This window comes from Phascolarctos cinereus, unplaced genomic scaffold (assembly GCF_003287225.1).
Source record: "Phascolarctos cinereus isolate Bilbo 61053 unplaced genomic scaffold, phaCin_HiC Scaffold_5;HRSCAF=322, whole genome shotgun sequence".
NCBI classification, from domain to species: domain Eukaryota; kingdom Metazoa; phylum Chordata; class Mammalia; order Diprotodontia; family Phascolarctidae; genus Phascolarctos; species Phascolarctos cinereus.
Genome location: NW_027555958.1, coordinates 302,852,842 through 302,874,348, shown reverse-complemented (window position 1 = coordinate 302,874,348; position 21,507 = coordinate 302,852,842). Strand labels below are relative to the sequence as shown.

The 21,507-nt window shown below is 41.1% G+C and overlaps 1 protein-coding gene across 1 annotated transcript; it reads left to right on the top strand.

Moving 5' to 3' along the window:
• The first annotated feature begins 1,208 nt into the window (after positions 1 to 1,208).
• LOC110198416 (keratin, type I cuticular Ha7-like) lies at positions 1,209 to 10,961 on the top strand. Its single transcript, XM_020972689.1, has 7 exons — positions 1,209 to 1,655; positions 4,831 to 4,913; positions 5,825 to 5,981; positions 7,298 to 7,459; positions 7,553 to 7,678; positions 9,376 to 9,596; positions 10,829 to 10,961. The coding sequence occupies exons 1-7, from the start codon at positions 1,209 to 1,211 to the stop codon at positions 10,959 to 10,961; spliced, it is 1,329 nt and encodes a 442-aa protein (XP_020828348.1).
• Positions 10,962 to 21,507: the final 10,546 nt, after the last annotated feature.

Genomic DNA, 21,507 nt, shown 5'->3' with positions numbered 1-21,507 from the left:
GGAGATCAAAGTCCAAGAGTTTAAGTTGTCCTGAGAGAGGGGCAGGTGGGGATATAGGTAATATGTGGAGATGCTGAGAGAAGACATGGGAAGCTTTGAGAATAGACGTCATAAAATATTAATCACTGTTGACCGTAGCCAGCTCACAAAGTTCTAGTAGATGAGAACACATTTCCCTGGGAATCTGGAATTACATTTTTAAATACATTTGTTTATTCCCCTCTGCCTGCCTCACCCTCACCCCAACATCTATCTTCTTTTAGACTTAATGATTTTCAAGGTTGACTTGACAAACATTAATTGGAATTTAGTTTTTTTCCTCATAACTCTAGCTGAATGGTTTCTCTAGTACTTATCAATGGACCTGTCCAGCTCTTCTAGGGCTATTTGGGAGCCCAGGGTTCTAGTCTTGACTCTGTCATTCACTAACCATGTGGCCTTGTGCAAGTCCCTTCATTTTTCCAGGCCTCAGTTTCCCTCTCTGTGAAAAGAGGCGTTTAGATGTGATGCTCTCTCAGCTTCCCTTCAGCTTTAAATCCTGTGATTTCAATACTATCCAAGGTTGTTCAGATGGTCAGTTTCCTGAGTCTGGGACCTATCTTTGAATGACCTTTATGTGACCTTACACACAAGGCCATTGGATGAGGAAGAAGATAGTTATGATTCTTCCTTACAACTCCAATTGCCTGGACAACACTATCATTGCTATGTGTTTTAGACTCTTCTAATTTTTCAGACTTTTCAGAGATCAAAGTACTTATTCAAATGAATTCCCTGGGGCAGGAAAAGAATCTGAAGTACAGATTATGTAGCCCTCTGGTGCCCATGAGAGTTTGGCATTACTATACCGTCACCATTTCACCCACTTGAATGGGAGGTCAGAAAGTAATTCAAAGCCACTGAATTTGGGATGTTGAGTTTATAAGTCTTTGAAGAATGAGGTTTTTTGCATATATTTTAGGGCCATGTTGTAGTAAAGAGTTCTGTATTAAACAAAATCTCTTTTATGATCTAATTAACTCTTTATAGGAAACCAAATCATTGACTAATCAGGAGATTGTATAATAATGTAAATACTGAGTGGAATGCCAGTTTCTTCCACCAACACCCACTTGCCAGGAGTATATATATACATAGGTTTAGTGGCAAAGAAACTGTTCAGTTTTCAGTACAACCTAGAGACAACCCAACACCTCTGTTCTGTTGCCATGACTGCCAACTTCTGTAGAACATCTGGTTCTTCAGGCTCCATCAGGAGTGGGAGGCTTTTGGAACCTCAAGCTGCCTCCATGTGCTTTTCTGCAACCATGGCTCACAACAACCGAGTCCGTGTTGGATCGACCTCTCTAGGCCGCCCCAGCCTCTGTCTGCCAAACAGCTGCCGGTCAGCCTGCCCCTTACCCGGGACCCTCGACATCCCTGCCAACATTGGGAACTGTGGCAATTATGGTGAAGGCTTCTTGAATAGCCATGAGAAGGAGACCATGCAGTTCCTGAATGACCGTCTGGCCAACTACCTGGAGAAGGTGCGTCAGCTGGAACAGGAGAATGCAGAGCTGGAGACCAAGATTCGAGAGTGGAGCAAGTGCCAGCCTACCTTTGTGTGCCCAGATTACCAGTCCTACTTCAGGACTGTGGAGGAGCTCCAGCAGAAGGTAATATTTGAGGAGTTGATTTTGGATTTCAGGGTCTCAGATTGTAGTGTAAAAAAAATATTGCTAAATCATATGTTCATTTGTGGAAGGAGATTTTTTCGCATAAAACAGAAAAAAAACCCCACCTGTTATTCTAGATTCAGGGCTCTCCACACTAAAGTTTATAGTTTTCTTGAAAATTTTGTGTATGTCATGGAAAGAATACAAGATTTGACTTATGAAATTGAAGTCAGAGGCCTGGAAATCACAGACAAGTGGATTTCAGCTAGAATGAAGGACAGACTTTTAAAAGTGGAATACAATGTTTCAGGAGGCAGTGGGTTCCCTGTCACTAGAGGTCTTCAATTGGAAACAGAAGACCACTTATTGGGTATTTTGTTGAGGGTTTTTCTGCTTGGGTATGCTTTAAACAAATTGATCTTTGAAATCTTTTCCAACCCTGAGATCCTGGGACTTCTAGAGGCCTCATGGATTATGTTAATTCATCTCCATTGACCTAGGGCATCTCCACAAAGTTCATGTGCCATCAGCCCAGTTTCAGAAGACCATTTTGCTTAAACCTGGGATAGAGGAAACAAATATCTTCCAAATGGTCATCCACTCCAAACTGGAGAGGCCAAGGGCAGATTCTTGGTGAACTTAGTGAATAAGAATGAGGAAGCTTTTTTACTTCAGGAGTGCAACTTATCTCCTGAGAAACATGGTATTCCATCACAATCTATTGAACTAGCTGCAATAGTGGTTGTAATGTATTATGTCCATTACAATTATTCCTTGGGGAAAAAACAACATCATTTGTTTTTTGTGATGCAAAAGGAACAAACTATTGTTCCTATTTTTTTCTTCCAATCCAATCCAATCTAACACAATTTATTAAATACCTACTATGTGTAAGGAATTGTGTTGGACTCCATTGATATAAAGCTGAAAGAAAAGACTCCCTTTTCTTAAAAATTTACATTTTACTAGAGGAAAACAGCATATAAGCAGATATATATATATATATATATATATATAAAATTTAAATTGAGGAGGGAGAAGGAGCATAGGGTTAGAGATTTAGAGTTGACAGTTTCCTCCGAGGCTTTAGATTAACACTCTGACTTTACAGATGAGGAATCTGAGGTTGAGAAGTTAAATGATTTGTCTAGGTTCACACAAAATTCAGGTATTCTTGATGCTAACTTCAGCATGCTATCCAGCATTCTATTCAGCTGCCAACTGAAGAGATAAGGAAAGGCTTTTGATAATACATGGAATGTGACCTGGTGCTGAGGAAAACTAGGAATTCTAAGAGGTAGAGGGAAGGAGGGAGTGCACTTAAGGAGGGTGGGACAATTTATGGAAAGGCGTGGAGATGGGAGGCGGAGTACCAAGTTTTGGAAACAGAACATAGACTTTTTAGCTAGAATGCAGATTATATGCAGGGGAATATTATGCAGCAAGCCTAGAAGGGTCACTTACAGCCACACTGTGAACATTTAAAGAATCCAAGTCGAGATGTTTCTATTTTATGTTGGGGGCCCTATTTCATCTGTCCTTCAATGTTCCTTTTCTCAGAAGCTCCATAGTGCAAATGGCTCAGTATTCAATACATGATGTAAATAAAGGGAGATAGCTTTAAAGGATTTCAATATAATTCTACAAATATTAAGCGCCAACTATGGACAATTCACTGTGCTTATTGCTGGGGGCAGGGGGTGAGGTTACAAAATGAATTTGTCCCTGCCCCTGAGGAGCTTAGAAGCTTCAATGGCAAATGCAGTCACACTAATAAGTATAGGAGAATGTGATAAATGCATAGGCACATGCTGTAAGAGGTCTGAGCAGGAAGGAGGAACAGATCACTTCTTATAGCTTAAGGATCAGAAGTGGGGCTTCAAAAGTCAGAGGAATCTCAACAGCCAAAAATGGAAAGGGAGGAGTTTCAGGTGGAGGGAATATTGTGAATTTAACCACCACAACAACAATAATAGCTGAAATTTATGAAGTGCTTACTATGTGCCCGGCACTGTGCTAAGCACTTTACAACCGCTATATCATTTGATCTTCACAACAGGCCTGGGAGGCAGATGCTATTATTACATCCAATCTATAGGTGATGAATTTGAAGCAAATAGAGATTAAGGGACTTAAGTCACACAGCTGGTAAGATTTGAACACACATCTTCCTCATTCTAGGCCTGGGGAAAGGATAAGAAGAGCATAGAAAATGGTAAGCATTTCACTTGGGCTGGGTGTATAGAGGATGTGAAGAGTAATGGCTTGAGATAAGTCTGTATAAGTAGACTGTAACCTGATCACAGAGGGTCAAGGGAAGGGAATAAGCATTTATTCAGTCCCTACAATGTGCTAGGTACTGTGCTAAGCACTTTATAAATGTCTCGTTTGATCTTCACAATAACCCTCTGAGGTAGTTGCTATTATTATCCCCATTTTATAGTTGAGAAAGCTGAGGCAGGCAGAGGTAATGTGACTTGCACAGGGTTACACATCTAGTAAGAGTCTGAGGCTGGATTTGAACACAGTTCTTCCTGACTCCCAGACTAGCACTTGAGGTATAGCACTGTATCACCTAGCTGGGGCCAGGAATGCCAGGTACAGGAGTGCCATGTTGTCTTGCTTGATGAAATGTAAGCTTATTGAGGGCAAGGACTGTCTCATTTTTGTCCTTGCAGCCCTGTTTTGCAGCCTAGTGCTTGGTGAATAGATACTGCTTGATAAATGTATGTTGGTTAACTGATTGTACTTTATTTGGTAGGCAATGGGGAGCCATGGAAAATTTTTGAAGAGGGGAGGTCATTTAAGGTTTGGAATTGAATCAGTTGAACAAATACTTATTAATTGCCTCTTATGTGCCAGACATCGTGCTGGGCACCAGCCATACAAACACAAAGAAGGTAGAAATCCCTTTTAACATTCTAATGAGGGAGTTGGTCAATCAACAAATGTTGATTCAGTACTTACTACGTGCCAGACAAGTATGCCAGGAAAAATGAGGCAAATTAACTTTGACTTCAATTCAGTGTTTGTGCAACTGAATTGAACTGCCTATAGGAGAGATTATGCTATAGAATAGCATGTGAAACTTATGAAAACATGAATGCTTCATACCTAAGGCTTCAGGAGGTCTGGACGCAATATAAGACCAACCATGTCACCTCTCCTTCTCCAGATCCTGTGTACCAAGTCCGAGAACACCAGGCTGGTGGTGCAGATTGACAATGCCAAGCTGGCTGCTGATGACTTCAGAACCAAGTGAGCCGTGCTGGAAGAGGGAAGGAGGCGGGGAGGCAGAAAACGTCATTGTTCTTCTCTGGCCCCACTGGCCGGGAATATAATTGACTCAGGGCTGAACGCAGCATTTACTACAGGAGACAAAGTAATACGCCAACCCAGAGAACTGGAAAGTAGTCAGAGGCTGTCAGAGCTGGAGGAATCCTTAGACACAGTTCACTGTCCCTCCTCATTTAACAGTGGAGGAAACCGAGACCCAGACTCTTTAATGACATACAACTAGACAGCAGGAAGGGCTCTGGGCTCTCATCTCTCAGTTCTTCCCTCTATATGCAGGCTGCCTCCCTTGACATGGCCAATGATTTCTCAAGTCACAGTAATAACAACCAAGGTGAAAGAAATTATCTTTCCTACCTTTCAAACGTGGTAAGTTAAGTACAGGCAGTTTTAGCAACCTGACAAAGGCCACATGGAGGGACAATGACAGGAGCAGACAGAATGCTGAAGTCAGGAGACCCCAAATCTAATACTACTCTAGTTTGTTGCCTACATTCATAATGGAAGGAAATGTTGAATTTCAGTGAGAAGTTCTTTTTCCTACCCAAGTTGAAATCTATCTGAAGTCTATCCATGGACCTCTTTGGGGGTCTGTGGCCCCCAGATTGAGGACCCCTGCTCTGAACCATGTCATCTCTCATCAGAGATGGGGCTTTCTTGATCCATGTGAGTACTGAGGTGTGTTGGGGGTCAGCCACTTGGGGAGCTCCTGTACCCTGTAGGGCACGCTGGTGACAAACCTACAGAATAAGTAAAACCAAAAATAAATCTTACATGGAGAAAACCAGTGAGGCTAAGACAAAAATGCTAACTCTCCAGGGCCATCTCTGCCATTCTCTGAGTATACATACTCCTCTTTTTCACCATGTTGAAAGGTATGAGACCGAGCGGTCTCTCCGTCAGCTGGTAGAGGCTGATATTGGAAGCCTACGCAGGAACCTGGATGACCTCACTCTGGCCAAATGTGACCTGGAGGCCCAAGTGGAGTCCCTAAAGGAAGAACTTCTGAGCTTCAAGAAGAACCATGAGCAGGTAGGGGTACACATCAAACACAGACCTACATTTAGGTCAATGGACTGAGGCTATTTGAAGCTATCCATTCTATTTGGGTGGAAATATTGGGCCTTTCCTCCTTTCTAGAAGAAATCTCTGAAGGTCAAATAATAATTGCTAGCATATAAATCCTAAGTACCTTATATACTGCCTTAAGGCATTATGTAAATTGTGCTTTAAGGTTTGCAGAGCACAAATGGGATCAGATTTTATCCTCCCAATGCCCTGGGAAAGATTTGCTTCTTTAAATAATGCTCTATAATCTATTCAGATCAAATGAAATAATAATTGTAAAACACTCAGTGCCTGGCACATAGTAAGTGCTACATAAATATTAGCTATTATTATTATTATTATTATTATTATTAGCCATTTCACTGACAAGAAGTGACTGAGGAGGTGGGAGACCATGCCTCAGAGCATATACTAGGACATACACTGCTTGGACATATACTGTCTTGCAATGACATCAGTTTTTAGCTGGGCTTGTGAATTCTCCCATATAGAGATTTTCCAGTGTGGACATTCTTTTCAGCCATGCACATCAGCAGCTCATCTATAACTTAATAGAGACAGTTAGTTGCCCAGGGTACTGAGAAGTTAAGGAATTTGGTTGTGGTCATACCCAACCAATCTGAGTTAGAGGTGGAGACCTGAATCCAGGTCTTTCTGACTTATACCAAGGCCTTCCCTCCCTCCTCTATGTCATGCTGTCTTTTAGTGACATCAATAATAACTAATAATCCCTCTGTAACATTATAAAACCACCTTGGTGCGACTGATCACTTGGGGCAAAATGGAGGATCATTTAGGAGCTGAGCCGATGCTTCAGCCCAGGTGGCGTTACTTTGCTGGATTCTAACAGTAAAGAGGCTGTTTCATTTAGTGTTAAGCTTTGCCAGATCTAGTTAATGACATTGCCTGGTTTATGCCTGAAATTGGAAGTTGCTGTGCCTAGCTAGTATGGTGTGGTAGGGTCAACCAAGCAGTTCCTAACCAAATTATAGCATTGGAAGGGGAAAAGTTTCAGTAGTCTAGGGTGGGAGGCAGCTATAGAACCCCCAGCTGAAAGATTCCCCTCTGCCCCTGTTGGAAGCCCATCACTGGCCAGAAACTTGTTTGATAGCTTTAAAATTCTCTGAGCAGGTTCCTCCTATCACGAGTATTGGGCAAGGGCACTTCAGTCCTAGGGGGATTTTCTCTCTTCCATGTTGCCCTCAGAAGGCAAGGGAGACTGCTGCAAAGAGAATGACCCTTTCTTACACTGTATATTCTGCTTTTCCCTCTCTCTCCAGGAAGTCCACAACCTGCAATGCCAGCTGGGAGACAAGCTCCGCATCGAGCTGGACACAGCCCCACCTGTGGACCTCAACCGGGTGCTGGGTGAGATGAGGTGCCAGTATGAGGCCATGGTGGAGACCAACCGGAATGATGTGGAGCAGTGGTTCCTGGCTCAGGTGCGGGCAGTGGGGCTCAATGTTGGGAGGTGGCTGCTGGCTTCCTGAGGGTACTTGTAACTGACTCTGTCCTTGTGTCTCATTGTGTTTCAGAGCGAGGGCATCAGTCTGCAGGAGATGTCCTGTTCGGAGGAGCTACAGTGCTGCCAATCCGAGATCCTGGAGCTAAAACGCTCTGTGGACGCTCTGGAGGTTGAGCTCCAGGCTCAGCACAAACTGGTGGGTTTTTTCCTTCCTCTAACTGTTACATGGTAAATTCAGTACACTTTCCCTACCAGCTGTCTTGCACTGAATAATTTCGTAATTTAAAACAGGTAATCACTTCAAACCTCACCTCTATCTCCTTTAGAATAATGTTCTCAACAAGCAAGCAAGCAAATAAACAAACAAAACTCCGTAGAATATCCAATTCAGTCAGTCAGTCAGTCATGTACCGGGCACTGTGCTAAGCCTGGGGATAGAAAAAGACAGTGCCTGCCCTCAAGGGGCCTTTGATCTAATGGAGGAGACAATAAACAAAGAATTGTGTACAAACAAGCTATTTATTAAGTGCCTGCTAGGGAAAGGGACTGTGCTGGGGACAGAGAAAAAAGAAAGGAAGGAGAGTGTCTGCCTTCAAGGAACTACTTTCTCTGGAATAACGGATGTATTTAGAGCAAGTTAAGGCTTGCGAAATACTTTGCATCCATTAGCTCATTTGATTGGCAGCTGGTTGGAGGCAGAGGGTAGAGTGCTGGGCATGGAGTCAGGAAGTTTTGAGTTCAAATCCCGTCACTTCTTAGCTGTGTGACCCTGGACATCCTCACTTTCCTCAATGGTAAAATGGGGCTCACCATAGCACCTACCTCCCAGGGTTGTGAGGATCAAACAAAATAACATTCGTAAAGGGCTTAGCATGATGCCTGGTACATAGCAGGTGCTTAATTAATGGTCATTCCATTCCATTTCACCCTTATGTGCAACAGGTGTTATAATATCCATTTTACAGATGATAAAATAGATTGAGCAAGTGTCAGAGGCCAGAATGTGAGCTTAGATCTTTGTTTTCCAAGTCCAGCATTTTATGCACTCATTATACCATGCTGCCTCTAATGAATGAATATACATGCTTTGAAGTAATATTTATTGGCAGGGTGCTATGAAGCATTATCGTAAAAGTCTAGGATGAAAGCAGGCTTAGACTTAGGATTCTTCCAGCTGAATTATAGGGCAGACATTTATAGAGCATTCAGAGTCTACAAAGCACTTTGCCTACATTATACCATTTGATCTTCATACCAAGCCTGAGAAAATCAGAAACCAGATTGCTTCAGGGTTACCTTCATAAGACTATATAGATTTAGATCCAGAAGAGACTGCAGGGGGCCATCTATAACAACTTCTGCATTTTGCAGATGAGGAAACTGAGGACCAGAGGTTGAGTGACTTGCCCAGAGTCAAACATAGTTAAGTCATACAGGTAGAACTTGAACTGAGATCTTCCGACTCCAAAGGCACTGCTGTCTTCCATGCACAATGTTGCTTCTTAATTCCCTATAAGTTTGCTCATATTTTGGGATTAGATGGAGGTTACCACAGAAACAGAGCGTGGGAGTAGATGGCTTCTTCTACTAATGACTTCCTTCTCCCTCTCTGTGTCTGAGACTGTGCCTGAGATTTTGACGGAATCAGAGACTGCTTTTTTTTTTTTTAAATTGGAAATGCAGTGTGTGGTACAGTGGATTGAGTTCTAAGTTCAAATTCTGCCTGTTACATTAACTCCCTGTGTATTAAGTCACATAACCGATCTGAGCTTTCCTTATCTGAGAAATAGGGAGAGTCATGCCCCTAGTACTTATCTCATGGGAATAGTGGGGATAACATATATGAAGTGGCTCATGAACATGCCAATGTCTCATTGTTCCTTCTCATTTCAGAAAGACTGTTTGGAAAACTCCTTGTGTGAATCTGAGGCTCGCTACAGCACAGAGCTGGCCCAGATGCAGTATCTGATTGGCAACGTGGAGGAGCAGCTGGCTGAGATCCGGGCTGACCTAGAACGCCAGAACCATGAGTACCAAGTGCTCCTAGATGCCAAAGCCCGGCTGGAGTGTGAGATCTCCACCTACAGAAATCTGCTGGAGAGTGAAGACTGCAAGTAAGTATGGATTGTGTAGAGAGTGGCCAATCTCAAAGCAACATTCATAAATGAGGGGATGTTCATTTGTGTGGTATCTGTGTAGACAATGATGGGGCTGGTCTTATAGTAAGAATACTGTCTTCTGGAAGGGATCATTGAGGTCATTTGAATACCTGCATATTTTTAAAATGAGGAAGTGAGGAAACTAAGACCTATAGATGTTATGTGACTTGCCCAAGGTCACACACATCAGGTAGCAGAACTTGAATTTGAACCCAGGCTATCTGACTCCAAATCCAGCATTTTTTCTATGTCACCACTTTTAACCACCAGTGTTGGACAAAAAATTTTCTTTTCCTTTTGCTGACTGACTGGACAAGGAATCATCATTCTCCCTGGCAAATTGGAATACTGTGAATTAGAGCTGGCTAGCATTATGTGGCTTTTGGCAAAATTTATACTGGATTGCAACAACAACAATGATAATGGCAGTAACTATGCCTGATATTTTTGTAGTACTTTAAAGAAATTCTTTTCAAATTTTTAAAATATCTTTTATTATATTTTATGTTTCTAGTAACCCTGAGAGATAGAGCAGGTAATATGTCCATCTCACAGGTGAGGAAACTGAGACAAAGAGAATGAATGATATAGTTAGTGGCCCAGGCCCTAGCCCCATTCTGTTCCCACTAGATTGAGACTTTCTTTTTCTTTCATTCTTTCTCTCTCTCTTCCTCCCTTTCTCCCACTCTTCTTCCCTTTCCCCTTCCTTCCTTCCTTCCTTCCTTCCTTCCTTCCTTCCTTCCTTCCTTCCTTCCTTCCTTCCTTCCTTCCTTCCTTCCTTCCTTCCTTCCTTCCTTCCTTCCTTCCTTCCTTCCTTCCTTCCTTCCTTCCTTCCTTCCTCTCCATCTCTCATTCTTTGTCTCTCTTTGTATCTGTTTCTGTCTTTGTCTCTGTCTTTCTCTATCTTTCTCTGACTCTGTCTCTGTCTGTCTTCCCATTTCATCTTCCTAATCAGTTGGGAGTCAGGATGCTTGGATTCTAGGCTTGACTCTGCCACTATTTATCTATAAGACCTTGGGCAAGTCACTTCCCTTCCTCTTTGTTTCAGTTTCCTCCTCTGTAAAATGAGGGGGATGGATGACTTGATTTCTAAGTTCTCTTCTAGCCCTGTGTTCTAGGATTTCTAAATGTTTTAACTTTCCATTTGTTTTACAACTAAATGTCTAACACGACTTTTCCCCCTACAGGCTTCCCTGCAACCCATGTGCTAACCCCATATCCTGCATCCCTTGTCCACCTCCCGCTGCCTGCACACCCTGTAAACCTTGCCTTCCCAGTGCCCCACGATCTATCTGTGGTCCTTGCCCTTCTCGATGCTAAAAGTCTGACCAGCCTAACATACTGCCCTATGGAAAAATTTTCATCTCCTGAGGCCTTTTGCCACGGACCATTAAAAGAACCACTTTATCCCTTCTGACTTAAGGAACCTCTGAGACTTCAGCCTTCCCAGCAGCCTGAATAAGTCATCATCATTGACTTTGTGTTTTAAAGTCTGGAATATTTTCTCCCTTAATATGGGGTACCTTCATCCCAGGCTGCATTTATATGTATGTTTACTTTAAGGGTATATCCAACCTCAGGTTTTCTTGTCTTTTGCTATTTCCCTGTCTTCTGTGATGCAATCAAAAATCTTTATTTATTGGTTAATAAACTTCTTTTCCACAGCATAATTACATTGGTCCTCATTGACCTTAAGTAATTAACTGTTGTGTGAGCCTGTGAAGTACCACATGGGGATTGGTGGGCTTTTCCATAAAGTTAGTATTTGTTGGTGTAGGTCACCGGAATACAGGTGCCAAAGTCTGTCAGAAATGAGCGGGAGAAAGGTGTGGGGTAATGGTAACACATTATACAGAGGGGACACATTTCCTTTCAACTAAGATGAATCCTGGCAGAAGGGGCTTCAAGTCAGGGCAGTGGAAATGCAAACTCAGGATTATCATAGTAATGCTGGGAACTTTGGCAAACTGAGCTGATGGGGCAGATACCCTAAAGGAAGGGCAGACATCATTATTGAGTTATGTCTGACTTTCTGTGACCCCATTTGGGGTCTTGTTGGCAAAGATACTGGAGTGGTTTGCCATTTCCTTCTCTGGATCATTTTACAGATGAGGAAATTGAGGTGAACAGGGTTTATGTCTTGCCTAGGGTCACACAACTAGTAAGTGTTTGAGGCCAGATTTAAACTCTGAAAGATAAGCCTTCTTGACTCCAATCCCAGCACTCTATCCACTGTGCCACCTAGCTGCCATTTATCTCTATAGGGCAGAACTAATGGCAATAGGTGGCCATTGCAAAGATGCAAATTTAAACTTGATTTAAGGAGTGATCAAAAAGTTCAGTAGATTTCCTTAAGAGGGGATGGGCTCTTCCTCACTTGAGATGTTTAAGCAAAGGCTTACCCTGTACTTTGTAGAGGAGGTACTTGTAGAGGTATGAGATAGACCATAGCTCTCAAATTCAGCAATTTTGTGAACTAGTCTCTGTCAGTCTGCCAGACCAAATAGGCCCCCTTTAGTCCACTTATGCAGAATATTTCTCAGGGTCCATTTGCCAGGACCTTTCCAATGGCTGTCTTACTCTTTCAGGCCATGCATTAAAGCAGGTGAGTGAGAAGCCCCCAAAGCTTCTGCTGCCCTCTGCTATGAATCGGATCTTCTTGCTCTATGGTCACAGCTGTGTTTGAAACAATGGCTTTCAAAGGGTGAATGGTCCAGAAATGTTCCTCTGGAAGTTCCTTCCTTTTGGTTGACCATTGCTTTTTGTGCCTTCTAGTTACAGCATCTTGCTTAGAAATTCCCATCCCTGTGGGATCATGATTTACTGAATATCTTCCATGTGCAAGATCAACCGCTGTCGCTATAGATGAACATACAAAATCATAGCGCAATGTCCATTGGGGAATCTCAAGTGGTCATCCAAGTTTTTCTTTTCAGCTCTAGGGAAGACTCCCAAACATCAGAATTCTCTCTGGCCAATGGATATAGGACATGGTTGATTTGGGAGACTTTGGGACCAGTGTTTAGGACTTGCTGGCCTTTTGGGAAAGCTCCAGCAGGGTCCTGTGTCTTGCCACTTGCTGGACATTTGCTTAGTTTACCAGTTACAGGTGTTTGGAACAGCGATGACACATCTCTGAAGCTCTCACCAAGAGTGAACAATTACAAATAGTCTTAATTTAGCATCCAAATAAACCACTCCTCTTCCTTTGTACTTAAATAGCTCCTTTTATCTGAGTTCAAAGCTTTTATCCAAAGGAACCCACTCATCCTCCCAGAATTATGACAGAGCTGTTAGGTAAACATGATTATTCTCATTTAAGGGAGAGAGAGTGAGTCAATGGAGGAATGAAGAGATTCCCATGTCACTCTAAAATGAGTCAGTATGAGGGAAGTGGCTGACCTGTATTTCTCCAGGTCAAGTCCAATGTTCCCACTACAGTTTTTAAAAAAAATATACCCCCGACCCCCCAAACATATCAACTGGAGTTTTGATGACTTTGGGAAATAGGTTAAAAGAAAGATCCAGCATAGGCCTAAAGGATAAAAGGATTTCCCTGGCATCAAAACAATACACAGAAGGACATTTCCATGGAATTTGGCATGCATGTTCATTTTACTGCCCATGTTTGCTCTATGGGTTTTCACAGTCTCACAGAAGCATAGTATGCTGTTTCCAGAAAGGATCAGATAGTTTGTCTAGTCCAATACCCTTATTTTACAGAGAAGGAAACAGGCTGTAAGGGGAAAGGACTTGCCCAGAGTCAGATACATTCATGGGAGCTGAGAGCTAGGGGAGGTGGTGGGATCATGGATTTAGAGTTAGAAGGGACAATAGAAATCTAGACCATATGCCTCATTTTACATTGCCCAGAGTCTCCCTAGAAGGAAGATGGGGTCATAACCACTTGACTATCCTGACTTCAGTTGTTTTTTTTTCACCTCTTTTGTGTCATGCACCACTTTGGCAGGCTGGTGAAGCCTATGGACCCCTTCTCAGAATAATGTTTTTAAGTGCATAAAATAAAACATAGGATTACAAGCAAACCAATAATATGGAAATAAAGATATAATTTTTTTCCTATCCTATTTCAGGGATTCTCTGAAATCTACTTACAGACTCCTTAGGAGTGTGTGTATCCTATGCTAAAAAGCCCCTGCTCTAGAGAGAGGTACCGACTTTTTTTTTTTTTGAGAGAAGAGGGACTTTGGTAGTTGTACAGCAAAGAAGGATATAGCTACTGAAAATTCATTACTCCCTCATGGGGGCTCAGAGCTCTGTTTTCAATAAATAAGAAATTACAAAATCACAGAATCTGAGTTGGAAGGAACCTCAGAGACCATCAATTTTAACCCTTAACACAACAAGAATTCCTTCTACAATATGTTTGAGAAGTGGTCATCCAACTATAGGAATAACAACTAATCATGTAGCCATGGTCAATTCTTCGAACTCATGAGAAAAGGAACCCCTAAAGAAGCATATTGAGTATGTTGCTGATTCTGAGAATTATTAGGGAGCACATTTAAAATATATTTTTTAAACCTAGAAAGACTTACATGAACTGATGCAAAGTGAAATGAGTAGAACCAGGAGAATATTGTACGTAGTAACAGTGATATTGTACTATGTGAATGACTTAACTATCCTCAGTAACACAATGATCCAAGACAATCCTGAAGGATTTATGATGAAAAATGTTATCCATCCCCAGAGAAATCACTGATGGAATCTGACTACATAGTAAAGCACATTTTTTTACCTTATTTTTCTTGTTTTTTTTTTAGCCTATGTTTTCTTTTGCAACATGACTAATATAGAAATATGTTTTGCATGACTATACATGTATAACCTATATCAAATTGCTTGCCTTCTCAATGAAGGGAGAAGAGAAGGGAAGGAGAGAATTTGGAACTCAAAAATTTGAAAATGAATGTTAAAAATTGTTTTTACTTGTAATTGGGGAAAAATAAAATACTAAATGAAAAAAGTATATTTCTTAGGAATCCAAATTTAAATTTCTGCTACTAAACAACTCATTTGTCAAACATGCATTATAATCCTGTCTTATTGATGACTGAAATCAAGTATAAATAAAAAAGCCCAAATAAAGAAAAAAAAGTGGTCATCCAGTCTTCGCTTGAATGCCTCTGATAAGGGAGGACTCAACACCTCTTGTGGCAGCCTGTTCCATTTTTGGGCAGCTGTAATTACTGAATTTACCAAAAAAACTCCTACCAAACACATGGACAGTATTGTGTGTTATAGTCCATGGGGTCATGAAGAGTTGGACACAACTAAACAACTGAACAAATAATTAAAGAAGTTTTTTCTTACACCAGTCCCAAATCTACTTTTATGCAATGCTCACTGATGCTGATTTTATTTTCTGTAGCCAAGCAAGACAAATCTAGTCCTTCTTACACATGATAGTTCTTTAAATACCTAATGAAAGCTACCATGTCCCTCCCCAAGCCTTTTCTTTTCCAGGATCAACATTCTCAGTTCCTTCAACCATCCTCATATGGCATGATGTTGCCTTCTCTCAAATAATACAGTATTTGTAAAAAGTGCTTAGAACAGCATGTAGCAGATAATAGACATTATACAAATTCTCATTCTCTTACTTCATCCTTACCCTATTAGACTGTGAGCTCCCTGAGGGCAGGGACTGTCTTTCACTTTTTTTTGTATCCCCAACACTTAGCACAATTCCTGAAACACAGCAGGTGTTTGATAAATGACCGTTGTCCAATTGACTATCACCTGTATACTATCTCTATACTCTCCAGCTAGTATCTGAATGGCCAAAGATGATAGCTCTACCCTTTGCTTCTGCTGAAATTAAACATACTGAAAATGAGGGGGAGGGGGAAGAGTAGGAGAAAAAAGGTAAGGAATTCACTGAAAGGGCAACTAGGCATTATTCCACCTTTACACCTATTCTCAGATTCTGGGATATCGTGGCTCTGGAAAATTTCACAGGGAAAAGATTTCCAAGATTTAAGGAGATCACCAGTAAGTTATATAACCCTTCCTGGGTCTTTGTTTTCTGTCCTTTAAAATGATGGACTAGATAGTCTCTAAGTACATCTCTAAGTCCACTGCTAAAATTCTGACTATGATTTCTAGTTGAAAAGATTTTTCCAGTTCTTCATCTTCCCATCACCATCACCATCACCATCATCATCCATACCATAATCATGATTGTCATCATCATCATCATCATCATCATCATCATTATCATCATCATCATCATCATCATCACCACCATCACCATCACCATTATGGCCGCAGGCATTTGTTTAGCATTTGCAAAGTGCTTTATATTCATTATCTAATTTGACCCTGGTGGAGTTGATACTATAGGTCTCTCCATTTATTCCTTTTTACAAATGGAGAAACTGAGGCCTCAAGAAGTTAAGTGACTTGCCCAGGGTCACACAGTTAGGAAGCACCAGAGGCAAGATTTAAACCCAAGTCTTCCTGATTCAAAGTCTAACATTGTCCCCTTTCCATCCCAACAATAAGATACCAAGTTAAGTACACAGACATTTAATTTCTATGATATAGATTTTTGCCATATCACTGGCTCTTCACCTTTCTATCTTTCAGCCAATTTGACGCACTAGCACTGGGTAGGGAGTTAGCTTCCTTGCCTACCATGATAACAAAACCACTCCAGCCTTCTACAGTCTCCCTATGTAGTTCTGAAACATGTGCAGTCATTTCTGGTCATTCCCTCTAAGCTACTCTGCCAGATTGTTCCTGCTTGTGGGTAGGATTCAGTCCTTAGAAATCATTTTAATCCATCACTCCCATTTTTATGGATAAGGAAACTGAGGTCCAGAGAAGTTGAATGACATTGCTCAAAGTTACAAGGTAGTAATAAGCAGAGTTGGGACTCATACCTAGGTTGCTTAATTCCATCACTCTGTCTCACATATCCCTGATTTCCCTTCATCTAATTCTGGCAGCTAGGTGGCGCAGTGGATAGAGTGCTGGGCCCATACTCAGGAAGACCTGAATTCAAACCCAGCTTCTGACATTCTTTAGCTTTGTGACTCTGGGCAAATCACTTAACCTCTGTTTGCCTCAGTTTTCTTAACCTTAAAATGGGGATAATAATACCACCTACCTCCTGGGGTTTTTGAGACGATCAAATGAGATAATATTTCTAAAGTGTTTTAACACAGTGCCTGGTACATAATAGGCACTTAATAAATGTTTAACTCCTTCCTTTCCCCTTCCCCTTGCTCCAGCCAGCAGATCTTTTCAATGTTCTTTGGCCATTTTCATATCCATACTCTATTCTATCCCATACCATATGGTGAGTGCTCTTTCCTTTATTTTAAGCTAATTTTCATGTTTAAAAGTCAAAGAGAGGCTGCAAGAATCACTAAATATGATGCGTAACATTCTTTCTTCCTCACTAAAAATTAAAAATAGCAGAAAAACTAATATTGGACATTATTCTATTTTGGGTTCCTTGAGGGCTGAGCTAAGCAATTACACAGTTTTTTTTTAGCTTATTTTATTGTCACTTCTTTTGAACTTATCAGTAGGATAGCTAGAGAGTTGTATAAAAAAGAAAAAGCAAAAAAAAATCCCATTGGGATACTATTAAATAATCTTAAATGTCATAAAAGAATCCAGGTTCTTGACCAAATCCCATTAACATTGAAATGATCTAATTAATTAGACTTTGATTCAAATACCAACTCTGACACTCTCTTTGTGACCCTGAAAAAGTCACTCAACCTCTCTATTAAGCAAACTGAGTGCCCGATTTTCTGGGCAATTCTCTAAGACCATAATTTGCAAGAAAAAGGCACACCTTTCATCACTAGAGGGATTTTACTCAGTTGGGAATTTCCTACATCAATGAAATGAAAGGTCCAGTCTCTATCCTTATACAAATACATACATCATGTTGTTTTTTAGATTACATGATATAAACATACTCAGTTTCAAATGTTCAGCTAGCGTTCCCTTAGATGAAATAATATACCTTTCTTTCCTCTAAGTTCCTCTCACTTCCTATATCTCTTGAAGGTTTTCACCTTGTTTATTCTTTCTACTTGAAACACAAGCTAGTCAGAGCCCCTGATCCCTCACCCACTGCCCCAGTCAGTGTTTGTATGTGTGTGTCAGAACCACTGATTCCTCATTCACTGCCCCAGTCAATGTGCGTGTGTGTGGGTGTGGATTTGGAAGTGATAGTTGAGCTTTAGTCTTAGCTCAGAGACAACTCTCCACTTCTCCATGCCTGAGTTTTCTCATTGGTTAAAGGAGCAAGAGAATATGATTCATTTAGCATTTTGAGCATCTTGGGGGGAAAAAAAGGGTGAGATATCCAGAAAGTGGCAGAATTATGTCTACTTACCATTCAGGTGTTGAAAGCTTCAGGTCTGTCTTTATCTCCTCTTTGTATCACTTGCCTTTTGTTGTCATCCTAACAATGCAAGGAGTCCAGAAAGCAGCAGCAGGCTCTTTCTTCTCTTCTGTTCAGCATTGTATCAGTAAAGATTGTTTCCAGGAGTTTGCTGATCCCTTTTCACCTTGGCAGACCCCAGTACTGCCATGGTTGGCATTCCATGTCCCTTTTAGCCATTCCTCTGCTTAGTTCTCACTCTCCTTGTTCATAAGTATCCACAAATAATGATGGGGTTTGGATAGAACTCTCAGTTCCCAATAACCACTTGGCTGCAGACACCAGCATATTTTCAGCTTCCAAATACCTCCTAACTACTCCACTGAGATCTTTAACCTTTGCTGGACTAACTTTTACAACCTGGTACTCCCTGGGACTTCTGTTAGCATCCTCTCCCAGAGGCCACAGACATTTTGTGGTTTTTGTGATCTCAAATCCTTTTAAGATATGGCTCCACTCTTGTCTCCCTGGGGCATTTAGCAGCTTGGACCACCCCGTTGCCAATCAATAGATGCTCTTCTGGACTTTTTCCTCTTTTGCCTCTCCAGCAGAATATATTCATCCATGGTCCAGTTTTACTGTAGCATTGGCTTCCTATTGCTAATTGAAAAATCCTCAGAAGAACTTTTCATCTTTGTTTTTTTCTTGATGTCTTTACTTCCATCTTCTCCTTCTTTCTGGCTCATCCAGCATTTTGTTCAAGTATATATATATATATATATATATATATATATATATATATATATATATATATATATATATATATATATATATATGTATATATATATATATACATATGTATATAGCTTCTTATCAGTCCAATCCTGTAATCTTATTGTCATGGCTCCCACATATTTCCAGCAGACCAAGGTTTTCCAAAGGCTACCTATGCTAATGCATAGTTAAGACAACAGACACCCCCATGCAAGTGGTGCCAACTGGAAGGAAACTTCAGACATTTGGTCCAAACATTTTGCTCATCATTGCCCATTCCTTTACCCCTCAAGCAGAAGGGGTGAGTGCAGGACAGATCTCTCCTTCTTGTAAGGTTCATGCTCCGGAGCACCTTCGGGTGGGTGCAGGACTTGGACTCTGCACCCTGGATGGAACCCTCCCCTCTCTGAAGCAGCTGCCACTTTGCAGATCTCTTCATGTGTCATAATCATAGGTGCTCATAGATTCCTGAAGCAGTTGGGATGCTTTGGAGCTCCTCTTTAAGATGAAAGCTTTCAAGTCAAACAATCTCATGCCTTGGTTTTGAAAAGCCTTGGGACCATTTCACTCAGAATCGAGTCATTTCCCACCCTTTAATTGTCTTGGGGGAGAAACAGAGAGATAGCAATTCCATCTTGACCACAGCTGCCCTTTGTATTCCTGTTTGTCTTTCATCTGAAGAGTATGCCAACAATCAGTGCTAATAACACTGACCTGTGTGGAGAGAGAACCTTTAACTCAGGGATCTGTTAACAACATGAGGCTAACATCATGAATTCTCATTTGCCATGGAGACGGGCAACATGCAAGAAGCACAGTTATATATTGTAAACCTGGCAGAAATCTAAAATTGAAATAGAAGTGCCTATGAAGTAAAACAGGTGTGTGGCAACCAGAGACACAGATACTGTCTAGTCAAGAAATATTTTTCCTAAATTTCTAAATCCCAAGATCTAAATACCTTGTATTTTATCTTGTTTGCATGTTGTCTGTCTCGTTAGACTGGGAGTTTCTTGAAGGCAGGGACTGTGTTTTTGCTTTTCCTTATATTCTCAGCACCTAGCAAAGTAGGTGCTGAATAAGTGCTTGTTGACTTGACTTTGATCCCAGAATTTGAGAGCTAGAAAGGAATCTGGTTCAATCTGGTACTTATAAGGAATCCTCACCAAAAATTCTTGTTAAATGGGTCCTATCACCCTCTGCAATGACTTTAGATGCCTTCAGTCTCCTGCCCTGATTGACTTCTTGGGAACCCTAGCTACTTTCAAGGCTTGCTTAGGTGTCACTTTCTACATGAAGCCTTTGCTGTTTTCCCAATTGTCGCCCCCCCCATTCTTTGTATTTATTTTTATCTATACTTTGCTTCTGAATATCTGTGTTCACATTATATTTCCCCCTTCCCCCAGCAAAGCATAAGCTCCCTGAGGCCAGGAACTCCTTAACTTGGGTCTTTGTATTTCCTGTGCCTTGGAGATAGAAGTCTCTTAATAAAGGCTTATTGAAAAAATTCTATTTCTTTCCTCAGTTTCCCTTTCCCTGGTAAGGTCCTTACATTCAAACAGACTAATTGCTTAGCCTGGATATTGCTTTGACCTTTTTTCTCCCTCCTCTTTTTTCTAGGACATTACACTTACCTGGACTGTTTCCACATCTTACATTCACCAAGTTGCTTTTCATCCCCTATTTCAAAATGAATGTGTTACAATCAAACCATGGCTAGATTTAGAGTCAGGGAACCTGAGATAGAATCCCAGCTTCACACCTTACTATTTGTGATGATGGGCAAGTTACAACATATCTGGGTCTCAGTTTCCTCCTTTTTAAAATGAGGACATTGTCCTTGATGACCTTGGAGCAACAATCGATAAATCCTTACTAAGATCCTAATATTTCCCAGGTGCTCTGCTAGGTACTAGAGATACAAAGACAAAAAATAAATAACCCCTGAATTCAAGAAGTTCACATTCTGTGAGTCTTCTCTGGCCTTAACTCCATGAATCTAAAATGCTATGAACTCAGATCTCATGTCTTCTTAGTGCCCCAACTTACTTTCCAGAACCTACTTTTAAATGACTTGATTCCTCCAATACCAGTGTTTTTAAATGTTTACAGAGGAAGCCTTAAGGGTTTTAAATTCTCACCAGTGCACTATGGTCTTCTTCACATTCACTTTAAATAAGTCAACATATGCATGCTCATGGAATACGGTGGCATGTGTTTTAGTGCTCAAGTCTCTTAAGACCCTAGATCTAATATTGCTTTGAAAAACAATTGGGACAAAAGGCCATCACTGCCACTTCAATGCAAATTCGTTTCCCCTTCCAAGTGACACAAATGGAATGCCACCTGAATGACAACACCCACTTAATGAGGGCAAGTATTTGGGTATGAGAGTATTTTCTCTTTGAAGATGTACCACAAAACTCTTATTTCATGGGTGTACAGCACAATGGAGGAGTCCTGACTTAGCAAGAAGCTCAAGTAAAGTCTTTTTATGAGGTGAGGGACTCTTCTGAGGAAGGTAAAGAACAGACTGATGGGAAGGGTTTTTCAAAATCAGTGAAGAAGTAAAAAGAAAAAAGACATTGCATACTCTGTCCACACCCACTGCTGGGGAACTATAAAGATTCCTTGGTAAACAGAGGTTCCATAACCCCACTGGCTCTGGAGAAGAGGCTTCTGCGCCCAACCAAATAGCCAAACACCCTACTCAGCATC

Excerpts from the sequence above, each read along its gene's own strand:
- LOC110198416 (XM_020972689.1), top strand. The coding sequence starts at position 1,209 with ATGACTGCCAACTTCTGTAGAACATCTGGTTCTTCAGGCTCCATCAGG. Across the intron at positions 5,982-7,297 it reads TCAAGAAGAACCATGAGCAG|GAAGTCCACAACCTGCAATG; the intron begins GTAGGGGTACAC and ends CTCTCTCTCCAG. Across the intron at positions 9,597-10,828 it reads CTGGAGAGTGAAGACTGCAA|GCTTCCCTGCAACCCATGTG; the intron begins GTAAGTATGGAT and ends TTCCCCCTACAG.